This window comes from Symphalangus syndactylus, chromosome 11, assembly GCF_028878055.3.
Source record: "Symphalangus syndactylus isolate Jambi chromosome 11, NHGRI_mSymSyn1-v2.1_pri, whole genome shotgun sequence".
Lineage (NCBI taxonomy): Eukaryota > Metazoa > Chordata > Mammalia > Primates > Hylobatidae > Symphalangus > Symphalangus syndactylus.
The window spans coordinates 68,408,248-68,434,124 of record NC_072433.2 but is presented as its reverse complement, the minus strand read 5'-3'; the positions used below and the strand labels follow the sequence as shown (position 1 = coordinate 68,434,124).

The window sequence follows — 25,877 nt, the reverse complement described above, 5'->3', positions numbered from 1 at the left end:
CACTAAGGCCCAAGATTCAGTTTGATTTCTTTGATCTGGCCAAAGGAATTGATGTGATAAACACTTTTAGAAAAAAGGTAAAATAACAAATACAGTATCTGGATAAATGATCAGATTCCATCCTAATGTAACGTCTTCTAATAATTCTCTTATCTTGTCAAGATCACTTCATAGAGTTCAAAATGTCACTTACTAGTTGGAAGAGTTAAAATATTTATGAGTAATCTGTGAGTTTTTTTGCTCTTGCTTTATAGGCCATATAGCAGAAACAAGAATATATGAAAATATAGAAACTGCCATATTTTATTGCTATCTTGCATATATTTCTATAGCAAATTTAGAAATTGACATATTTTATTGCTATCTTGTATATATATCCTTTGTAGTAAAGTTTTATTCTAGGTTTTTTTTCAGAGAAAAAGAACAATAATAATATGGCAACTAAAGAGAGTTTAATTTGTCTCTGGACTTTGCAGAGGAAGAGGGCTAAGTTTATTTTTAAATTCTCATAGATACTTTTCCCTCAGGAAAAATTTTATATTAATCTGGCTTGTAACAGAAATAGGCTGAAACTGATTATGCCACTTTGCTTCTGTTTTGGCATTGTGATTTAGAAATGAGCCAGAAAAGAGTGTCACTAGAGGAGGCTGTGTGCCATTTGTAGAGTCCAGCACTCTGGACTTGGTCAACTACAGTATACCAAAGTGGGGAAGTGCAAGGTGGAAGCACAGGAGAAGGAGGTAGGGAAAGAGAAGTTAATTGCACTACTGTACTTTGGTAAACAAGTTAGCAACTGTTTCTTTAGCTAGTATGACAGGCATTACTATTTCAATATTGAAATTTGGTAATAATTCCCAGAATTATTACCAAATATTAAAGAATATTATTGGAGTATAACACAGGGACACCAGTAGCCAGCCAAGATTTTCTATTCGATCAACAGTCTGTTCATCATGATCATATGATTATCAACCAGGGTACTAATGTACCCAGCACATCAGGCTCCCCAAGTATGGCAGGGGTGGGGCAGTAGGTGGATGGGGAGCTTATGTTGTTTTAGAATTTTATATTTGGGAAACAAAAGGGTATAATTTACTAATATGATATTTTCCTAGAAATATCTTTCTTTCAAAGTGTATCTCAGGTTTACATTAAGATTAATTTATGTACTGACTACATACTAGCTGGATAGCAAGGGTAAAGATGGAAAGTATTCCCATAGGCATTTAAAGTGACAGCAGCCTGTTTAGAATGAAAAATTTGTCACAATCTACAAAATAAGTGACATGTGGATATTGACTATGATTGCCTGTTATGTAATACTATTACTTTCATTAAGTTCTGATAGAATTTCTGGATGTAATCGTTGCATATCTGAATAAAATCTACGAATAAAAGAAATCTTCTGTAGGTTCTCAATATCTTCAGTAACCTTTGGCATACTGAATCTTTAAAGTAATGAATGTGGCACATATTAAGGAGTTAACTTAATTCTTTATAAAAATGACCAAAAAACCAATTTAGCAACTTAATAATGATCTAATGAAGATGGACTGAATTCACCTGAGCTTTGCAAGAACTGTTTTCACTTCATCATAATTAAATGGTTGAGAATATTTGAAGAGGTGCTTAAAAGTAGACCTGATGTTCATTTTTAGGACACTCCTCTCTTTCTTGGACAACTTACAAGGTTTCATTACAAACGAAAAAATGCAGCATAATCACTCTGACCTTTTCGTATTTATTAATCCTTCCAGCTCTTTTGACTTGTGGGCTGCTTTCTTCAAAATTTCTCCAGGAACATCTGCTAGTTTAGCCACATTTAATCCATAACTCCTTGCTGCAATTCCTCTAGTTATTTGGTAAAGGAAGGTGACAAAATCAGGGACTTGTTCTTCTGCACCTGTGAAATAAAGGAGATCAAAACTGTGCCTGAAAGCTGAAATAAATTAGAGGATTAAAAAGGACATGTAAGTTCTCATAACTTTATTAAATCATACACTCTGAAATCACTGTTCCTACTTGCATGTTAGATCCATTTATCAATTTGATATGTCTAGAAAAGGATAAATACTGTTTTGAAACTGCTGTGTGCATATAGGACCTTTTAGCTCACTTAAAATAGTTTTTAACAATGATTCATTGCAAATTTGAACTGAACGTCTATATTAAAAAGAGAATGATTTATTTACTTTTTTAGAGATAGGGTCTTGCTCTATCACCTAGGCTGGAGTGCAGTGGCATGATCATATCTTACTGTAACATCAAACTCCTGGGCTCAAGCAATCCTCCTGCCTAGCCTCCTAAGTAGCTAGGACTACAGGTTCATGCCACCACCCTCAGCTAAATTTTTAATATTTTTTGTAGAGATTGGGTCTTGTTATGTTGCTCAGGCTGGTCTCGAACTCCTGGCTTTAAACAATCCTCCCTCCTCGGCCTCTCAAAGTGTTGGGATTACAGGCGTGAGCCACTGCGCCGGGATGAGAATGATCTTAGTACGTGGTTGATACAATATAATTTCTCCTTTTTATGTTTCTGAGACAGGGTCTGACTCTGTTGTCCATGCTGGAGTGCAGTGGCGCAATCTCAGCTCACTGGCAGTCTCAATCTTCCAGGTTCAAGGTGATTATCCCATCTCAGCCTCCCGAGTAGCTGAAACTACAGGTGCATAGTACCACGCCTAGCTAATTTTTTTTTTTTTTTGTAGAGATGGGGTTTTGGCCATATTGCCCAGGCTGCTCTCGAACTTCTGGGCACAAGTGGTCCACCCGCCTTGGCCTCCCAAAGTGCTGGCATTACAGGCATGAACCACCATACCAGGCCTATAATTTCTCCCTTAAAAACAGAAAAGAAAATATTACATGTTGGCCAGTTTAAATAACAGGATTGAGATGTTCTGGTTTATTAAATATTCAGGTTAACTAAGAGCTATACATACCAGATTCTGTTCAGTACCACCCAGATCCCACTTAGGACTAAAGAGTTTATTCCCTCAGCTGTCAGAAAGATTGTTGGCCTGCAACCCTCGACTGTTTGCCTTCTTTGGAAATTGTTGCAGCTGAAGGGAGGGGCTTCACCCAAGACCACATCCCACTTTGGGGCAGCCTGCAGCCAGTGACTGGTTGTTGTAGGTAGCCTCTAAGATGGCCACCAAAGACCTCTGCCTGCTGGTGTTCGCGTGCTTGTGTCATTCTCTCTCTGTGTCATTCCTAATCAGTGACTCACTTCGAATGAACAGAATATGGCAAAAGTGATGAGATGTCACTTCAGAGATTAGGTTACAGAAAGATTGTGGCTTCTGACTTGGGTACTCTCATTTTGTTGCTTGCCTGCTCTGAGGGAAACCAGCCGCCATGTTGTGGGCTGTCTGTGGAGATGCTCACATGGAAAGAAACTGATGTCTCCCACCAACAGTTGGCGAGAGCCTAAGGCATGCCAACAGGCACATGAGTGGGCTTGGAAGCAGATATTGGGAGGCTTGGCAAGAGCCATGTGTGGGCTGGGAAGCCTTGACATGGCTGCTGCCCTGATTAGTGACTGACTGTAGCCCTGTGAGGAACTGAACTACAGGGTCTCTCACAGGGCTACAGTTTTCAGCCTTAGAGGTGTTCAGCTAAGTTGCACCTGGACTCCTGACTCACAGAAATTATGAGGTAATAAATGTTTGTTGTTCTAAGCCGCTATGTTTTGGGGGGTAATCTGTTGCATACTGTTTGCAAATTATCCCAAACTAATAGAGATAACTAATAAAGGTATAGAGGTCTATCCCCCCTCACCCCAATTTGAGGTAACTCTGAAGGACCATTCTAGCCTCAGAGTTCTCTGCAGGCCAGCATTCCCAATGAACCTCCTGAATGCAAATCTCAGAATCTGCTTCCTAGAGGACCCAGCCTGTCATATATATACATACACATGAACTTAAAACTTTAAAAGAACTGGGATATAATGAAGTACAATAATTATAATAAACCACTGCATGTAGTTTAAGCTAAAGCAGCTCAGGATATTATGTAACTTTTATTATGAAATTCAATATAATTGTGCTGCAAAATGTGCACTGTGCTGCAGAAATGTCCAAGGTGGACCAGAGTTACAAAGATTTCTACAATCCCAGTATACTTATGAATTTATTAAGAGCTTTTTCTCAATCATTATTTCATTTGATATATGTGTATGCTTTTCTTCTTTCATCAGTGAAAATTTAAAAAGCCAAAGACTGAACATGACAGAGAAAAACGACAATGGATTTTTCCTGGCCCTCCTCTAAGAATTCGGCAGCAGACAGATAAGAGCTTTCCAAGGGTGGGTGCTGAAGTGGGAGGTGGAAAGAATGCCAACTCACTCAGAAACACAGACCCAAATTTCTGTTACAAGGCACTGAGAGTACCTTTTGCCCCCAAATGAACGTTGAGGAACACAGGTGCGGAAGTAGGTGGGAACAGATTAGGGAAGATGCAGCTAGAAGCCAGTGCCTGCAAACCTGGATAATTTTTTGTTACTCTTCAAAGTTCACAAGACTAAGAGTGAAGTGAAAGGCAACAGGCAATCAAAAAAAGCCATTTCTTATCTTTAAGACAGAAAAATAGTTTATCACTTCAACTGTGTTAGTCCTAACTGATCTCCCTGTCTCCAGCTCTCCAATATAATCTAAATCCCATGCTGACCTTTCTAAACAAGATTCATCCATCTGTCTGTCTGTCCATCTATCCATCCATCCAGCCATCAGTATTTTCTGGGAGCCTAATAAATGCTACAAAATCCCCCTACCCAAAAATTTGTTAATGAATTTTTTTTTTTTTTTTTTTTTTGAGATGGAGTTTCGCTCTTGTTGCCCAGGCTGGAGTGCAATGGCGCAATCTCGATTTATCACAACCTCCACCTCCCGGGTTTAAGTGATTCTCCTGCCTCAGCCTCCTGAGTAGCTGGGATTACAGGCACGCACCACCATGCCCAGCTACTTTTTGTATTTTTAGTAGAGACAGGGTTTCTCCATGTTGGTCAGGCTGGTCTCGAACTCCCGACCTCAGGTGATCTGCCCACTTTGGCTTCCCAAAGTGCTGAGATTACAGGCGTGAGCCACTGTGCCCGGCCTATTAATGATTTTTAATTTTTTTTATATAGTGTGTATGTGTGTATACATATATACGTATATATGCATCTATATGTACATATGTATATATATGTGTATATATATACACATATACATGTATACATATATATGTATATGTATGTATATGTGTATATATGTATGTGTATGTATATATGTATACATATATACATATATATGCATATGTATATATGTATACATATATACAGAGTGCACAAGAGATAGTTGTAACAATGTTCTTATATATATAATTATATATATAATGTATAATAAGCTACAAAATATAGCTAACTTACATAAAATATTTCACTGCTCTGAATACCTTGTTAACATACAAACAGTTGCTGAGTGTGTCATTATATGCTGGTCTCCACTTTAAATTACGGTAGTTCTCCCATCTTCAAGGTAAAGAACGTGACCACTCTTCTATAATCACCTGGGGGATCTCTTTTTGTAATTATGTACTCCTTTACCCTCTGTGTGGGAGACGGGTTGGGGGTGCTGGTAGGATGGAAATATGGAGTCAGAAAAAGCCACACGAGAGAGAATAAAACTTGTTTTATGAGTAAAACTCTGTTTCTTTACAGGTTCACAGCAAAAGTTCTTGATGAGGATGTAACTACTTACAAGCTATGGCCATTTCTTAAATGGACATTATTAAAATGTTTACCTGGCACTGCTTTGAGTCAGTGGAAGTAATAATTCATGTTTCTGCTTATTGTAGGGAAACTTAGCAAGATTTATATTTAAGCCAAACTTCTCTAAGTAGTTATTAAAGAGATGTGTGCTGACAAATAATTTCTGAAGTTGCTTTTAGAACAGATTCATAAAAATTTAGGGGTGAGTGAAGTTAGGTGACTTGTCCAAGATCGTACAGATTGGAATAGACTAAAACAGGTTTCTTAACTGTTTGTCCATTGTTTTACCTATCACATCATGGGAAACAGAGTATTTTAGAAGCCATCCAAAAGACCTGTGGGGCATTTTACTGATGACCTATGCAATGGCCTCTACCTCATACAGAAGAGGAGAAGTTAAAGGAGAGGTAATGGACGAAGCACAGATATAGCCAGGAACAATATTGGAAGGCAGCAGGCAGTGGAGCACTGTTTCAAAATTCTGAGTGAAATGGTTTTCAATCTAAAGTTTGAATCCTGGCTGAACTATAAATTCAAACATGGAAGCTATAGCGTTTTTTTTTTTTTTTAAACTTTTAAGTTCAGGGGTACATGTGCAGGTTTGCTATAGAGGTAAACTTGTGTCACGGAGGTTTGCTGTAGTGATTATTTAATCACCCAGAATCACCCAGGTATTAAGCCTTGTATCCATTAGTTATTTTTCCTGATCCTCTCCCTCCTCCCACCCTCACCCGTCTAGTAGGCCCCAGTGTGTGCTGTTCCCCGCTATGTTTCCATGTGTTCTCATCATTTAACTCCCACTTTATAAGTGAAACATGCAATACTTGGTTTTCTGTTCCTGCATTAGTTTGCTAAGGAAAATGGCCTCCAGCTTCATCCATATTCCTGCAAAGGACATGATCTTATTCTTTTTTATGGCTGGATAGTATTCCATGGTGTATTTGTGCCACATCTTCTTTAACCAGTCTACCGCGGATGGGCATTTAGGTTGATTCCATGTCTCGCTACTGTGAATAGTGCTGCAGTGAACATACGTGTGCATGTGTCTTTATGACACCACAATTTATATTTCTCTGGGTATATACCCAGTAATAGGATTGTTGGGTTGAATGGTAATTCTGTTTTTAGGTCTTTGAGGAATCACCATAAGTCTTACACAATGGTTGAACTAATTTACACTCTCACCCAGTGTATAAGCATTCCTTTTTCTCCACAACCTCACCAGCACCTGTTATTTTTTGACTTTTTAATAATACCTATTCTGACTGGTGTGAGAAGGTATCTCACTGTGGTTTTGATTTGCGTTTCTCTAATGGTCAGTGATGTTTTGCTTTTACCATTCTGTACATAGGAATGGGCAAAGATTTCATGAGAAAGAGGCCAAAAGCAATTGCGACAGAAGCAAAAACTGACACATGGGACCTAATTAAACTATAAAGCTTTTGCACAGCAAAAGAAACTATGAACAGGGTAAACAGGCAGTGTACAGAATGGGAAAAAATGTTTGCAAACTATGCATCTGACAAAGGTCTAATATCCACCATCTATAAGGAACTTACTCACATTTATAAGAAAAAACCAAACCCATTAAAAAATAGGCAAAGGACATGAACTGATACTTTTCAAAAGACAACATACACATGGCCAACAAGCATGTGAAACATTTTCATTCATGAAAAATCTCAAGTTTTACCTCCTTTAGTTGATATTAGTAGTAGCCTAATTCAACATTTATTTCACCCCTAAGAAAACCTTGATTTTATAAGGAATTAACTCCCTAATCATTTAACTCAGGGGGCTAGGTCTTCAAAGCCAGCTCCAGAAGTTGATCCTGATTCATGTAGGCCCATCAAAGTCACCCTTGCCATCCTCTGCTAAGGAGTGGTTCAAGAAGGAGCCTGTTACTCAATTCTGAAAATGCAATGAGGCAATCGTGAGATACTGGAAGGCATCTGAGAAAAAGTTCCCTTGTTCTAAGAAAGAGTGAACAGGAAATGCTTGTCTCTTCTTCCTTTGGACATTCTGGACATGATGCCAGGAAAAGCTGCAGTCATTGTCACTAGCCTGATAATAAAGCTGGCCAGGCAGGAAGACAGAGGAGCTGAAGCCCACTTTTCCTCTGGAAGTCATGGAACATGGGATTATATATACTGCATCCTTTTGTCTGAGCCAGTGTGAGACCGAGTGTTTTGTTCCTTGCAATCACATGCTTAGAAGAGGGGTAAGAGAACTCCTAGGATGCCGGCAAGGCAGGCTGAGGATGACAGCTGCGCCACAGGCCCAGACAGAAGCCAGTTCAGATGAGCTGGAGGACAAAGGGCTCCAGGAGGAAGGGCCCCAGTGGACAAATGGGAACCAGTAGGTTCGGTTGTGTGGAAAAAACATCTAGAGAGGCATTTTATGAAGCTATCTGAGGGTACAGGAAGATTCAGCTATAGACTCAAAAACAAAACAAAACAAAATGGAAAAAATAAGGACAGTCAATTCTTATTTTTGAGAAAATAGAAAACGTTGTAAAAGAAAGAAATGTACTTGTCTCCAAACTTGATTCATCAGTAAGCAATGCTTAGCATGGCAATAATAATGAGAACAACAAATATGAATGACATACAATAAATGTGAAATGACTATACTGGAAGGACAGAGGAAGGGAAAATTGAAGATTCTCAATTAACACAATGAGAGGTCCATCAATAATTTGTCAACTTGATGAATCAAGAGACAGGAAAATATGGGTATTACTTAGAAATACAACAGAAATGGGGAAAAGTGTTGAAAGTAGTTGCCTTGGGACTAGGATGGGGAAGGACATGAACTGAAGGGGTGGAAGCTTGTCAGCAGGAGCCTTTTAGCACCATTGAATTTTAAAAATTATGTTCATTGATAAAAATTAAAATCAGCCAGGCAAGGTAGCTCATCCCTGTAATCCCAGCACTTTGGGAAGCGAAGGCAGGAGGATCACTCGAGTTCAAGAGTTTGAGACCAGCCTGGGCAACATAGTGAGAGCCCCTCTCCACAGAACACACAAAAATCAGCCAGGCATGGTGGTGTGCGCCTGTAGTCCCAGCTACTGGGGAGGCTGACATGGGAGGATCACTTGGGCCTGGGAGGTTGTGGCTGCGGTGAGCTGTGATCGTGCCACTGCACTCCAGCCTGGATGACAGTGACACCCCATCTCAACAAAACACAAAAATTAAAATCAATAAAATAAAATGCCCAGAACATTTAAGGGAAAGGTACAATGCTCTAGGTTAGTTTTCAGTTCACATCAAATGCTTATTAGTGGCACTGACTCCTCTTCTTCCCTGTTGGTGAACTCTATTCTCTTTGTCCCAAGGGTTTTAGCTTGAGTCTCCTCTTGTCAACCTGGATGCAGATTAATAGATACAAAACTACTTCCATGAGAGAATTTATGATGTGTTTTTCAAGATTGCATGGTGGTGAAAAGCAGGAACTGCCTAACATTACATTTATCTTAGGCCCAGTGCTTTGTTTTATTTGGGCCAGTTGCCTGATTTCTTTTTCAGGTCCATCCCTATTACTTTTCCAAAATAAAATCTGGACTCTGGGGTATCTTGCATGATGGATTTTCCATTGCAGCATACCAATTGCGCAAACCACCACAGGCCTACAGGCTGGTGGCTTAAAACAATTACTACTGAATTATGGCACTTACATGTATTGCTATTGGCTAATGGTGTTCTTTTTCATAAAATGTCTCATTTCTGTGACACCAGTAACTGGAAAGACTAGGAAAAATATTGTAGATTTCCTCCATAGCAGCTCTAGCAGAGGGGAACAGAAGAGAACCCAGAAGCAGAAGAAGTGAATTCTAGGCTCATTTTAGCCCCCATCTAGGCTCATTTTAGCCCCCATCTAAGTGGCTGACATGGTCAAACCACTTTACCTGTCTGAGATTCAGTTTCCTTATAATATTAAAATAAAAACCTATGTCCAGTACAGTATATGGCCCTTAGTAAGTTAAATGAGATTTTGGGGAAAATATTGGGCATTTTTAAAAGATGACTAATTATACTCTACAGTTGACTGTCATCTGTACTGAGATGAATCATGTAAGAGTACAAGGCACTAAGAGGAAAACCTAAGTGCCCCCTCCACCCACACCCTATTACTGTAAAAAAAGAGAAAAGGGTTGCCACGACAAATGAGACAAGGAACACCAGAGAAGGTCTCAGAGATAGCAAGGATAAACGTAAATTCTACTTGACCTAAAGCTTAGCAAAAATGAATCCTGACATATGTTATTTATAGCTCACATTCACAGCTTTCATTATTAATAAGCAGTAAGTTCATGTTCCAACAAACTTTGAGTTATCAAACACGAAAACCAATATTTGTACCAACTGCAGGAATATTTCATACCTGGATCCAGTTTGCTTTCATCCTCACTGACCAAGAATCCCATGTGGTAATTCCCCACCTGGTGTGAGTAATTTTTTTCTAGTTCACAAACTGGCGGATAATGGGTGACAAACAGGGTTAAAGATTTCACCTAAAGCAATAAGACAGAATAAATGTTATTTCATTTTTAAATTTTATTGTAATTAAAATCTGTCTTCAATTTTCTTTTGAAAAATTTTAAATCTTCCTAAAAGTCACAAGAAAAGTACGACCAACTATTATATACTGTTTATCTAGATAATCAATTGTTAATATTCTGCCATATTTCCCTTCTTCTTCCTCCTCCACAGACACAGACATTTTTTCCTGAACCATTTGAGAATTAGTTGCAGACATCATGACACTTCATCCCTAAAGATTTAAGATTCTATCTTCTAAGAACAAAACATCCTCCTATATAACTAGAAAACAATTATTACACTCAAGAAATATATTACTATTATATAACATATACAGTTCCTAAATCTCCCTAATTCTCCCAACAATGTTTCTTTTTGTCTCTTTCCTTTTTTATCTTTTATGACATGGACATTTTTGAAGTATCAAGTATCCTTTCGTACAGGAATAGAGTGTGGGTGGAGGGGGCACTTACGCTGTTTTGCATAATGTCTTTCAGTTTGGACTTTGCTATTTCCTCCAAACATCATTGCCAGTGAGGACTAAACTCTGATTTTTTTATCTTACCCAAATTCCTACCTAAGGGGTCCAGGGAGTCATGCCCTACAACCTATGGATTCTCATCAGATGGGTTTTATTTGACCCTGTATATTGTGACTTGCTTTTCAATATGACTCCGGCACAACATTATGAGACAAGGAAAAAATATTTAACCCCAAAATATATTTCCTTGCCACGCCTTAAATTGCCCTGCAAAGTCTCTTGTGAGAAAAATCCACATTCTATAAAGAATCCCCTTCCCCCTTTGTTTTCCTTCCTTTCCAGATCCACGAGATAATCAACTAAGGGCCAGGCACCCTTTTAGGTCTGATACGAAACATTTTACAACCTGCTCTCTCTGTGAAGTCTGCTATCTGAGAGATTCCTCTGCACAATAAAACTTGGTCCCACAATCCTTTACCTTAACCTGAACATTCCTTTCCATTAATCCCAGGTCTTCAGATAAACTCAACCAATTGTCAACCAGAAAATGTTTAAATTTACCTGTAGCCTGGAAGCCCCTGCTTTGAGTTGTCCCACCTTTCTGAACCAAACCAATGTATTTGTTTTTTTTTTTTTTGAGACAGAGTCTCGCTCTGTCGCCCAGTGGCACGATCTTGGCTCACTGCAAGCTCTGCCTCCCGGGTTTACGCCATTCTCCTGCCTCAGCCTCCTGAATAGCTGGGACTACAGGCGCCCACCACCACACCCAGCTAATTTTTTTCTATTTTTTAGTAGAGACAGGGTTTCACCGTGTTAGCCAGGATGGTCGCGATCTCCTGACCTTGTGATCCGCCCACCTCGGCCTCCCAAAGTGCTGGGATTACAGGCGTGAGCCACCGCACCCAGCCAAACCAATGTATTTCTTAAATGTATCTGATTGATGTCTCATGCCTCCCTAAAATATATAAAACCAAGCTGTACCCTGACCACCTTGGGCACATGTTCTCAGGACCTCTGGAGGGCTATGTCACGGGCCATGGTCACTCATATTTGACTCAGAATAAATCTCTTCAAATATTTTACAGAGTTTGACTTTTGTCGTCGACACCAGGAATATTCCATGTATATGTAGGTGATGGGTCCTTCCCAGTGCATCACATCAGGTGGGACGTGATATCAGTTTCACATAACTGGGGATGCCAAATTTGATTATCTGGTTGAAGAGGGTACCCACTAGATTTCTTCACTATACCTTTTCCCTTTGTAATTAATAAATAACCTATGGCATGATACTTTGAGATATATGAATATCCTTTTCTCCAACAATCTTTCATCCAAAGGTTTTTATAATCTATTGATCATTGCTGTCTGAATCAGTTGTTATTATAGTGGTTATTAAATGTTGATTAAAAAATTCTTCCTACATTTATTTGTTGGTATTCTGTAAAGCAGAGGTTTCACTTTTCCCCACTCACCTCCCCCATTTTAAAGTTTATTTTTGTTAGTGTCAGTATGAATTAACAATTTTTTTTTTTTTTTTTTTTTTAGAGACAGGGTCTCAATCTATCATCCAGGCTAGATTGCAATGGCACAATCATAGTTTACTGTAACCTCAAACTCCTGGGCTCAAGGGATCCTCCCACCTCAACTTCCCAAGTAGCTAGGACTACAGGTGTGCCCCACTATGCCTGGCTAATTTTTTATTTTTATTTTTTTGTAGAGAGGGGTCTCACTGTGTTACCCAGACTGGTCTTGAACCTGGGCTCAAGGGGTCCTCCTGCTTCGGCCTCCCAAAGTGCCGGGATTACAGGCATCAGCCAATGCACTCAGTCTCATGGATTCTTTAATAAGCATTATTTTAAGGCATATTTTATATATTCTGGAAACCTCTATCTGGAGGAAAGTTAACATCAATCTTAGCCTAAATATTGGCAGAAGGAGGTAATTAAATCAAAGAACTCCAGTTTTGATTCACTTGCCATTCACCTTATTAAAAGTCTGAACATGTGCCTTCTTTGTGATAATAATAACAAATATACATATTAAGGCAGGATTTCTTTAAAAAGCTGTGCTTAAAATCTGCCCCGAGGGATCTTAGGACCACTTATCTCCATGGTGCTCCTTCTCCAAGCTGATAGGCACTTTTAGCAGGAAGACCTAAGGGTCTGGGATCCGACACTGTGCTCCTCAAGGCTGTTCTCTGCCTGCAGCAGCAACACATGACCTCCCTTATTGCTCCTCTCTGATCTCTCTTCCCTATCCAAAGATCAGAAGGAACCAGGAAAATAAAGATTTTCATCCATAAAAAGGTCAGGGAAGTTTCTGGTTTCCAGTCTAGCATATAAGAAGGTTGGAGGTTGCCTCTCCATCACAAGGAAAAAGTAGAACCAACTGAAAAATCAACTCTTTTTAGATCTGTAAGAAAAATGAAGTCACAGGCAAACCACTGTCCCCCAAATTAGAGACAGACAAGCAGATACAAAGAATCACAACTTTCCGGAGCTGAAACGCAGGCAGAAACCTCTGAAGGAACCAGTATTAGGGTAGGAAAACTGGAACTGGAACTGATCAATTGCTGGAGGCTCAGTGTCAACAAGTCTGAGAGTCAAAAAGTCCAGGGGAACCGAGTCATGGGGGAAGGGGGCACACTTTTGTGAGTTTTACTCCCAGGAGTTCCACTTGGTTCTCACAATAAACACTGGAGTAAATTCCCCTTATGCTTCAGGCAAGGGGAAGAAAGAAATAACTATTTTGAAATGCACCAGGGCACTCTGTTCTTAACAAGACCTGCCCTCAGAAGAAACTACTTAAGCGGAGCCTAACCTGCTGGGGTTTTATCAGAGCCTCACCTACCTAGCGGAAGGGAAAGACTCAACTCCAGTCTCCTCTAGCCTTCCATATGAGAGAAAGGAAACACCCAACTCCAGCCCACTCTAGCCTTCCTATCCCACCTGAGGGGTGGGAGGAAGGTAAGACTGAGACTTAATCACAGGACTCCTCCCCTAGACCCTTACCAGCACATTACTAAAAGCTAATTTACAGCAGTTCCTTTTGCCCAATATATCATAGCCAGCTGTCAAGAAAAAGTCGCAAGACATACTAAAAGTAAAAACCCACAAATATGAAGAGACAGAGCAAGCATCAGAACCAGACGTAGCTATGGCAGGGATGTTGGAATTATCAGATTGGGAATTGGAAGCAACTGATTAGTATGCTAAGGGCTCTATGGTTAACACAGACAGCATGCAAGAACAGATGGGCAATGTAAGCACAGAGATGCATATTCTAAGAAAAAACCAAAAGGAAACACGAGAGATCAAAAACACTGTGATGGAAATGAAGAATGTGTTTGATGAGCTTACTGGTAGACTGCACACAGCTGAGGGAAGAATCTCTGAGCTTGAGGACATCTTAATAGAAACCTCCAAAATGGAAATGCAAAGAGTAAAAGACTAGAAAAAAACCTCAGAATATCCAAAAAGTTTGAGACAACTACAAAAGATATAACATGCAGCTAATGAGAATACCAGAGAGAAAGAGAGAAAGAAACAGAAGAAATATTTAAAACAATAATGACTGAGAATTTCCCCAAAGTAATGTCAGACACAAAACCACAGATCTAGGAAGCTCAGGGAACACCAAACAGGATACATGTCCCGAAAATCACACCTAGACAAATCATATTCAAACTACAGAAAACCAAAGACAAAGAAAAAAAAATACTGAAGTAAGCCAGAGGGAAGAAACACCTTATCTACACAAGCTCAAAGATAAAAATTACATCTGACTTCTCAGAAACCACAAAAGCAAGAAAAGAGTGGAGTAAAATATCTAGTTTTGAGAGGAAAAAAAAAAACAAAACCTCTCCAACCTAGAATTCTGTACCTTGCAAAATAATCCTTCAAAAGTGAAGGAGAAATAAAGACATTCTCAGACAAACAAAAATTGAAGATTTGTAGCCAGCAGATCTATCCTGAAATGTTTATGAAAAGTTCTTTAGAAGGAAGGAAAATGACAGGGGTCAGAAACTTGTATCTACATAAAGAAAAGTGCAGCATTGAAGAAGGAATCAGTGAAGGTGAAAAAACTTTTATTTTTCTTATTTTTAATGGATCTAGCGTAACATTTTGTTCAAAATAATAATAGCAACAGTGTATGCGATTATGTATGTTTATATATATATGCTTACCTACACTTAAGTATAAGTGAAATAAATGACAGTGATGGTACAAAGGATGGAAGAAAGTAATCAGGATTATTTTGTTATTAAAAAATATGTGCATTACTCATAAAGCAGTATAGTGTTATTTGAAAGTAGACTTAGATTAGTTGCAAACGTATATTGCAAACTCTAGGACAACCACTAGAAAAAGTAAAAAAAGAAATATAACTGATATGCTAAGAAAGGAGAGAAAATAGCTGGGCACAGTGCCATGCATCTGTACTCCCAGCTACCTGGGAGGCTGAGGTGGGAAGGTCACTTGAGCCCAAGAGTTTGAGGCCAGCCTAGGCAACACAGTAAGATCCCACCTCAAAAAACACCCCAAGAAACCAAAAAACAAAAAAAGAAAAAAAAAGAGAGAAAATGAAATAATATAAAATACTCAGTTAAAACCACACAAGACAGAAAAACAGTGGAAGACACATGTAGGAACAATGAACAAGAACAACAAATAGAAAAAAGTAAAAAATGGTAAATATTAATCCAACTCTATCAATAATCGTTTTGAATGCTGATCATCTAAATGCACCAGTTAAAAGACAGATTATCAGAGTGGATCAAAAAATAAGACCTAACTGTATGTTGTCTACAAGAAACTCACCTTAAATATAAAGATAACTATATATTAAAAATATATGGAGGGGCTAGGTGAGGTGGCTCACACTTGCAATCCCAGCACTTTGGGAGGCTGAGGCAGATGGATCACTTGAGGCCAGGAGTTCAAGAGCAGCCTGGTCAACATGGTGAAACCCCATCTTTAGTTTAAAAAGAACACAAAAATTAGCCAGGCGGGGTGGCACACACTTGTAATCCCAGCTACTCGGGAGGCTGAGGCACAAGAATCACTTGAATCTGGGAGGCAGAGGTTGCAGTGAGCTGAGATTGTGCCACTGCACTCCAGCCTGGGTGACAGAGTGAGACTCTGTCTAAAATATATATATATATATATGTGGAGGAAGATACATCATGTTAACATTAAAGAAAACTGAAGCAGCTATATTAATTTCTAAAGGAAGCTGGAGTAGCTATATTAATTTGAGACAGAGCAGACTTCAGATCAAGTAAATTTGTCAGGGATAAAGAAGGATATTATATAATGATAAAAGGATAAATTCTCCAAGAAGACATAATATCCTTAACATGTATGCATCTAACAAGAGAATGTCAAACTACATGAGGCAAAAGCTGATAGAACTACAAAGAGAAACAGATGAACATACTACTATAGTTAGAGACATCAAAATTCCTCCATCTGAAACAGACAGATCCAGCAGGCAGAAAATCAGTAAGGACACAGCTGAATTCAACAACACCATCAATCAACTAGACATCATTTATATCTATAGATACTTCAACCAACAGCTGAATACGCATTCATCTCAAGCTAACATGGAACATTCACCAAGACCGACCACATTTTGGGCCATAAAACACATGCTGACAAATTTAATATAATAAAAATCATACAATATTTGATCTCATACCACCATGGAATTAAACTAGGAATCATAACAAAAAGGTAACTGGAAAATCCCCAAATACATGGAGACTAAACAACGCATTCTTAAAAAACATATGGGTCAAAAAGAAATAAAGAGAAATTTAAAATATTTGGAACTAAATAAAAACAGGAAGCACACCTTATCAAAATTTGTGGAATGCACCAAAAGCAGTGCATAGAAGAAAATTTATAGGCCAGGAGCGGTGGCTCACACCTGTAATCCCAGCACTTTGGGAGGCCAAGGCAAGAGGATCACTGGAGTCCAAGAATACAAGACCAGCCTGGGCAACATAGTGAGACCCCAATCTCTATAAAAAATAAAAATAAAATTAGCTGGGTGTTGTGGCATGTGCCTGTACTCCCAGCTACGTGGGAGGCTGAGGCAGGAGGATCACTTGAGCCCAGGGAGTCGAGGCTGCAGTGGGCTATGTTCATGCCACTGCAGTCCAGCCTGGGTAACAGAGCAAGACCCTGTCTCAAAGAAGAAAAAAAAAAAAGAAAAAATGGAAAGAAAAGAAAGAATAAAAAAAGAAAATTTATAGCACTGAACACATTAGAAAAAAAGAACAATTTAAAATAAACAATCTAAGCTTCTATCTTAGGATACCAGAAAGAGAAGAGCAAAAATAAGCAAAAGAAAAGAGATGATAAAAATTAGAGCAGAAATCAATGAAATTAAAACAAGAAAGCAATGGGGAAAATAATCAACAGAACCAAAAGCTGGTTCTTTGAAAACTGATAAGCTTCTAGCCAAGCTAACTAAGAACAAAAGAGAAAAGACACAAATGGCTAATATCAGGAATGGAAAGGACAACACTACGGATGCCATGGACAAATAAAAGGATAATAAGAGAATACTATGACCAACTCTATGTCCACAAATTTGGTAACCTTGGTGAAAATTTCTTGAAAAACAATTCCTTAAAAGACACAATCAGCCAAAACTCACACAAGAAAAAACAGAAAGTCTGAATAGGTCTATATCTATTGAAGAACTTGAGTCAACAGCCTTCCAAAACAAAAATCATAGGCTCAGATGGCTTCCCTGTGAACTCCATCAAACGTTTAAGGAAGATATTTTACCAATTCTCTATAGTCTTTTTCAGAGGACAGGAGTGGAGTAAATACTTTCTAACTCATTCTATGAGGCCAGCATTACCTTAATACCAAAACCAGACAAAGACATTATAAGAAAAATACAAACCAGTATCTCTCATAAACATAGATGCAAAAATCCTCAATAAAATATTAGCAAAATGAATCTAACAATGTATAAAAAGAAAAACAGACCATAACCAAGTAGGACTCATCCCAAGTGTGTAAGACTCATTCAACATTTGAACACCAGTTAACATAATCCATCACATCAACAGGCTAAAGAAGAAAAATCACATGATCATATCAATAGATGCACAGAAAGCATTTGACAAAATCTAACACCCATTCATGATAAAAACTCTCAGTAAACTAGGAATAGAGGAGAACTTCCTCAATTTGATAAGGAATATCCACAAACAACCTCCAGCTAACATCACACTTAATGGTGAGAAACTCATCGCTTCTCGGCCTTTTGGCTAAGATCAAGTGTAATGGTGAGAAACTCAAAGCTTTCCCACTAAGATCAGAAACAAGGCAAGGATATACTTTCTTACCACTTTTTCAACACTGTACTGAAAGTCCTAGTTACTGCAATAAGAGAAGAAAAAAAATAGATGGGGAAGAAAGAAGTGAAACTGTCTGTTAGTATCTGACATGACTGCCTATGTAGGAAATTCAAAAGAATTGGCAAACATACACACAGACTGGAATTAGTAAGTGATTATAGCAAGGTTGCAGGATACAAGCTTAACGTACAAAAGTCAACTGCTTTCCTATGTAGTTTCTTTTTTATTATTATTAAAGTTTTAGGGTACATGTGCAAAACGTGCAGGTTACATATGTATACATGTGCCATGTTGGTGTGCTGCACTCATTAACTCGTCATTTAACATTAGGTATATTTCCTCATGCTATCCCTCCCCCCTCCCCCCACCCCACAACAGGCCCCGGTGTGTGATGTTCCCCTTCCTGTGTCCATGTGTTCTCACTGTTCAATTCCCACCTATGAGTGAGAACGTGCAGTGTTTGGTTTTTTGTCCTTGCGATAGTTTGCTGAGAATGATGGTTTCCAGCTTCATCCATGTCCCTACAAAGGACATGAACTCATCATTTCCTATGTAGTTTCTATAATGATTAAAGTTTCTGAGTTACATCTTTTTGCAAATAAATTTTTTAAAGCAAAACAAAAAAAAAAACAAAATCTCATAATTACCTATGAAATCTAAATAAACGTTTAAACAAAACCTGAGTCTCTCTTGGGTCTTCACTGCCAAAATAACAAAGAAAAGAAGGGAGGCTGGGCACAGTAACTCACACCTATAATCCCAGAACTTTGGGAAGCCAAGGCAGGTGGATCACTGGAGCCTAAGTTCAAGACTAGCCTGGGTAACACAGTGAAACTCCGTCTCTAAAAGAATACAAAAATTAGCTGGGTATGGTTGGTGTGTGCCTGTAGTCCCAGCTACTTGGGAGGCTGAAGTGGAAGGATCACCTGGGCCCAGGTAGATTGAGGCTGCAGTGAGCCATGATCATGCCACTGCACTGCAGCCTGAGTGACAGAGTGAACCCCTGTTTCAAAAAAGAAAAAAGAAAAAAAAAAGAGGAGGAGGAGGAAGAGAAAGAAGAGGAGGAGGAACAACAATGGTTGTGCCAAAAAGGGCCATAGCTAGGTGCAACCTATTTGCTGCACAAACTGTGTTGGATGCACACTTAAGGACAAGGCTATTAAGAAGTTTGTCATTTGAAATATAGTAGAAGGTACAGCTGTCAGGGACATTTCCAAATTGAGCGTTGTTGATGTCTCTGTGCTTCCCAAACAGTGTATGAAACTGTATTACTGCACAAGTTCTGCCACTCACAGCAAGGCAGCCAGGAATCATTCTCAAGCCCTAGAGGACCAAACAAACTCCACTCCAGTTTAGATCTGAGGATGCTGCCCCATGATCTCCATCAAAGCCTGTGCATGGAGCTGAGTCTCTAAAGACTGAAGAAAAACTATCTTCTGGAAAAAAATTAAATGGAAATTAAGCTTTAAAAACAAAACTAAACCCCAAAACACCAAGGGCAACAAAAGGTTAAAGAAAAATAAATTTTATTTTTGTGTTGCTTTTTGAAAAGAAATATTAAAAATATGATTTTACTGGCTATTTAAGGAAGAGAGAAAGAAATGAAAATGAGGGAAGACACAACGACAAAGGAGCAAGAAAATGGGGGGGAAAACAGAAAGAAAGACCAGAGAAGGGAAAGACCTAAGGGGAGGTGCCATGAGGGGGAGATTTGAAAAGCAGAGACCAAAATGAACAAGATAGGGAAAGTAAACTAAAGGGGAGAGTTAGATGGAAATGACAGGGATGGAAAGTTTGACACAAACAAAATTTTACATTGAAGCTTAGAAATGCACCCTGATAAAAGGAGACACATGTTGAAGGAATGATGTTACTGAATCACATAGAAACACAAAGAGATGAGATCAAAGATCTCACAGTGAGATCTTTCAGGATGTTGGTGAAAAAAAGGATTTCACAAAGTAGAAATGGCACTATTTCCTTGTTTTTCCCTCGAGGAATTTGGCTGTAGATGGATGGTACTTGTTCTTGATTTAGGGTTCACCAAGGATAATAAGATATAATTCTGAGTGAAAATATTGCCAGGAAGGCCTTTTTCATACAAGCGGATTTATGTTGAGTCAGCAAGAAAAAGCAACATATATCAAAAAACTACAAACATTATTTAGGGTCAATCTGTCTGAATTCAGTGAGTAGCATTCTAATGATCACTTGCAGGACTGCAGTCAATTATAAAAAAGATAATTTGAGTATTTGGAGACTGAGATCAGGAAAATAATGTGTATAATACGTATCACCCATGTACAAAAGGGTATGCAGAGATTGCATAACGGTATTATGACTACAGCAGTAATAATATATATTTCAAAATAACTAAGAATTAAATTTCAAATGTCTCACCACAAAATATGATATCTAAATGAGGTGAGGAATATGTTAATTAGCTTAATCACTCCACATTGTTTATATGTTTCAAAACATCACACTGTACCCCATAAATATAGCACAATTATGACTGTCATTTAAAAATAATAATTTACAAATTAATTTCTTTTTAAATACAGTTTACCGGATACTTACATCTCTGATGAAATACTCAAGTGTAGCATAGGCAATGGCAATTCCATCATGGGTGCTCGTCCCTCTTCCTAGTTCATCCAAGATAACCAAGGACTGTGATGTTGCTTTTCTGATTATTTCTGCTGTGTCAGTCAGTTCTTCCATAAATGTACTCCGTCCTTTATATATATTGTCTGCAGCACCCATCCTACAAGCAAGAGGAAAACACCTTGATTTTCCTCTTAACTTTCTTATTAGGGAGCCAAACATTATTTTATGAACAATAAATTAAAAGATCACTAAGAATCTATATATTTTGAGCCAATAATAGCTCAAATTAAACAAAAGAAAACATGTTGGATGTAAAGAGTGTCTAACGTCACACTGTACTTTGTAGGAACATTCTGGATAGAATTTGAGGTATTGCACAGAACTCCTAAAAAGCAGGGAAACGTTTGATCCTGCTTTTTTCTCACTAATAAATCCAAATCAAAGTTTTGGTATTCACAGGACAAAACAATGCTTCTCTGTGTTTCTGTGCTTAAAAGTCCATGATACTGTACAAAGATCTTGTACAATTAAAGGTTTTTTTCAGTGTTTCCTTAAGAAGATTCCATACTGATATTACAAATTAAAGTACTACATATAACTTATTTATATACAACTTTTTACTGGAACTAGAATTATAGATGTTTGATACCTTGGACAGCAGCTAATACAGGTTCCTAAAGTAGACTTTATGAAACAGTTCCTACAGATGTCAAGAAATAGATCCAAAAGATTTAAATTTCCTTTCTGTAAGACTTCTTAAAGCTTTTAGTATGGGACTACATATTGTGCTTTTTTTTTGGACAGGGTTTCACTCCCATTGCCCAGGCTGGAGTGCAGTGGAATGCTCTCGGCTCACTACAACCTCTGCCTCTATAGCCTCAGCCTCCCAAGTAACTGGGACTACAGGTGCATGCCACCACGCCTGGCTAACATTTTTTTGTATTTTTAGTAGAGGCAGGGTTTCACCACTTTGGCTAGGCTGATCTTGAACTCCCAATCTCAAGTGATCTGCCTGCCTTGGCCTCCCTAAGTGCTGGGATTACAGGTGTGAGCCACCGTGCCCACCCAATGCATTTCTTAGAGAAGGATCTAGTACACAGCTTTTCTTTAACTGATTTAACCATGGTCCCTGAAATGTCTTCCAGAGCACCTTGCAGCAATGTCTTCCAGAACACATTTGGGAAAACACCTATATAACGCAAAAGGAACTGAAAAAAACAAAGGAATCATTAGGTAATTCTCACTGTTATGCAGTTAATTGCAAAACTTAGAATTCAGGTTTTTCACCCAGTAGCCAGCTTTGTGAATGCTGGTAACTACTTTCTCAGCAAAATCCCTTCATTGATTTAGTTTTGCTACAATAGTTCACAAAATAGGACACATACTTCATATTTGACCTACAGCACCATAATGTACCTTTCATTTCTTGAGAAATTCATGGTCAAATTGCACCTTAATCAGCTGTGTGGCTGAAGCCCTGTAAGGACAAGGGACATGGAATGTGATGTCCACACATGGGCAGAGCCTTAGAACTGTTCCAGTAACCAGCGGCATTGAGAAATTGTATAATTTCTGAAATGCTGCCACCTTAGGAACATTCTGGCTACTTTTTCAAAGTTCAAATACTGGTATTTACCTCAAATTTCAATGTTTACTTTACCAATATTTCCTTTTCCTCTACCACAAAACAAGATGATGAAACTTTCATATCCCTGAAACCACTTAGAATGTTTCAGAATCACAATGGTGCACCCTATCTACCACTGTTTGCCTTTATTGTGGCAGGATGTGAGCCGACAAAAAGAAATCTTTGGCTGATAACAGAACATTCTGATGAGGGAAATATTTTGGGGGGGGGGGTCATTAATTTTTAGAAATTAGGATAATACACAAGCACTGGATACAGTTTTTTGTTTTTTGTTTTTTTTTTTGAGACAGGCTCTTGATCTGTCACCCAGGCTGGAGTGCAGTGGCAATGATAACAGCTCACTGCAGCCTCAACCTCCCAGGCTCAAGCGAGTGCCCACCTCAGACTCCTGAATATCTGGGACCACTGGCGTGTGCCACCACACCCAGCTGATTTTTAAATTTTTTGTATAGTCAAGGTCTCATTATGTTGCCTGGGCTGTTGTTGAACTCTTGGGTTCAAATGATCCTCCCGCCTTAGCCTCCCAAAGTGCTGAGATTACAGGCATGAGCCACCATGCCTGGCTGTGGTATACAGTTTTAATACAGTAGATTAAGTATTATACTTAAGTGCTTTCTAAAACAGTAAAGTAATAGAGTGGTCTTGTTAGAAATGTCAAGAATTGTAAGATGTGCCTGGACAAGTTATTTCTAGGCAGCTACACAAACATATTCATAAAAAACATTTTGTATACGACAGAGGTGAGATTTCAAATTAATAGGGAAAGGATGAACTACGAGTCAATGAAAAAGATGCTAGCTAATTAGTTATTTCAGAAAAAACAAAGATGTGTCCCTATATAAGCCATATTCCAAAATAATTGTACATGGATTTAAAAGTTTAATGTAAAACTAGAAATCATAAACATACCAAGCTATATAGATGAAATTTAATCTCTGGACAGGTGAGTGGGTGGCTTTACATATATGGCATCAAAACATATATTTAGCAAAAGACACATATAAAAAAGTTAAAGGCAAACCACACGAGAAAAAACTTACAGTAATTATAACAAGCACTTAACATTCCCAAAATAAAGTCTGACAAGACAAAACAAAACAAAATGGTGAACAGAAAAACAGGCAAAGAACATAAAGAGTCAATTCACAAAAGAAACAAACTCATGAAAACACCCAAATATGTAAATTCAAACAGGAAAATATTCATATTCTATATATATATTGTAATATGTGTATTGCTAAGTCAGCAGAGATTAAAAAGAACTGATCTGCCATTATCAAGAGTGCTGGGGGGAAAGGGTATTTTTATGTGAGACAGAGACTTGTTACAATCTCCCAAAAGACAATTTAGGAATGTCTATTAGAAATCTTTCATAACCTATAAATTTCACTCTAGGAATTAACATTATGAAAACTATCAGAGATACATGAAGAAATACATGTACAAATGTGTTCCTGATGTTATTTAATGAAAAGTTGGAAAAAATCAAATATCTAATAATAAGAGAAAGAATAAACAGTACTATGATGAAAAACTATGCAACCAATAAAATTAGTATGTTAGAATTTTTGGCATTGGAAAATGGTTATATTAATAACATAGTGAATGTTAAAAAATGATGTCACCAGAAATTTTTTAACTTCAGTGGAGGGGTCTGCTAGAAAAAGGACCTATTGAGCTACTGGAAATTCATCCTTGCTATTATAATAACTCAAGTAATGTTCCAGTCAGATATATGAGCAGCATCCACATTAAAGAAAAATTTGAGGACACATGAGGAAAAATGACAGTATGAAAGAGAAGACTGAGAAAACCAACAGAACAAGTACCATAGAGGAAGTGGATAAAAATACAATTCACTGGTGATATGATTTGGCTCTGTGTCCTCAGCCACATCTTGTCTTGTAGTTCCCATAATTCCCACATGTTGTGGGAGGGACCTGGTGGGAGATGACTGAATTATGGGGGCAGGTCTTTCCTGTGCTGTTCTCGTGATAGTGAATGAGTCTCACGAAATCTGATGGTTTTAAAAACTGGAGTTTCCCAGCACAATCTCTCTCTTTGCCTGCTGCCAGCTACATAAGATGTGACTTGCTCCTCCTTGCCTTCTGCCATGATTGTGAGGCCTCCCCAGCCACGCGGAGCTGTAAGTCCAGTAAACCTCTTTCTTTTGTAAACTGCTCAGCCTCGGGTATGTCATCATCAGCAGCGTGAAAATGGACTAATACAGTAAATTGGTACCAGGAGTGGGGTGTTGCTGGAAAGATACTTGAAAAAGTGGAAGCAACTTTGGAACTGGGAAACAGACAGAGGTTGGAACAGTTTGGAGGGCTCAGAAGACAGGAAAATGTGAGAAAGTCTGGAACTTCCTACAGACATGCTGAATGGCTTTGACAAAAATGCAGATAGTGACATGAACAATCAGGTCCAGGCTGAGGTGGTCTCAGATGGAAATGAGGAACTTGTTGGAAACTGGAGCAAAGGTGACTCTTGCTTTGTTTTAGCAAATAAACTGGCAGCATTTTGCCCCACTCTAGAGATTTGTGGAACTTTGAACTAGAGAGAGGTGATTTAGGCAAAGGTTGATCTGGCAGAAGAAATTTCTAAGCAGAAAAGAATTCAAGAGGTGACTTGGGTGCTGTTAAAGACACTCAGTTTTATAAGGGAAACAGAGCATAAAAGTTTGGAAAATTTGCAGCCTGACAGTGTGATAGAAAAGACAATCCCATTTTCTGAGGAGAAATTCAAGCTAGGTGCAGAAATTTGCATTAAAAACGAGGGGCTGAATGTTAATCCCCAAGACAATGGGGAAAATGTCTCCAGGCATGTCAGAGGTCTTCATGGCAGCCCCTCCCAACACACCCTGGGAGGACAAGGAGGAAAAAGTGGTTTCATGGGCCTTGGTGCCCTGTGTCCCAACAGCTCTAGCCATGGCTAAAAGGGGCCAAAGTACAGCTCAGTTTGTGGCTTCAGAGGATGCAAGCCCCAAGCCTTGTCAGCTTCCATGTGGTATTGAGCCTGTAGGTACACAGAAGTCAAGAACTGAGGTTTGACCTTATGCTGAAATAAGACATGCACCTTCATATGAGAAGGTTTCATGAAATGCTGAGTAAGATTGGTAAGAAAAGATTTACATCTAAACATTCTGCTGAAAATTTTATAATAAGGATTAAAAAATTCCAAATGCCTCAAAGAACGAAAAAAGTAATCATTAAACAAGGGATGAGAATCAGACTCTTACTTTTTATCTACATTGAATGTAATACTGGAAGATAATGGGAGCAATTTCTTTAAATTTAAAATCTGGATATTTATATTCATCTAAACTTTCAAAGCAAATATGAAGATAAAGCTATTTGAGGCTTTCTAAAACTAAAAAAATTTGCCACCAAGAGCCCTACATGAAAAAAGTACTCAGAGACAGACTCGAAAAAAAAAAAAAAATTTGGCCGGGTGTGGTGGCCT

At 38.5% G+C, this 25,877-nt stretch overlaps 1 protein-coding gene across 3 annotated transcripts in view; it reads right to left on the bottom strand.

Annotated features, from left to right (window-relative positions):
* Window positions 1-25,877, bottom strand: part of MSH3 (mutS homolog 3) — a 235,127-nt gene that overhangs the window by 5,290 nt on the left and 203,960 nt on the right. For all 3 annotated transcript variants that reach the window (XM_063612172.1, XM_055298178.2, XM_063612173.1), the window contains 3 exons: window positions 20,735-20,921; window positions 10,129-10,258; window positions 1,732-1,903 (listed from right to left, as the gene is read on the bottom strand). In XM_063612172.1, the coding sequence (XP_063468242.1) occupies window positions 1,732-1,903; window positions 10,129-10,258; window positions 20,735-20,921 (489 nt within the window). The remainder of the gene's footprint in view (window positions 1-1,731; window positions 1,904-10,128; window positions 10,259-20,734; window positions 20,922-25,877) is intronic.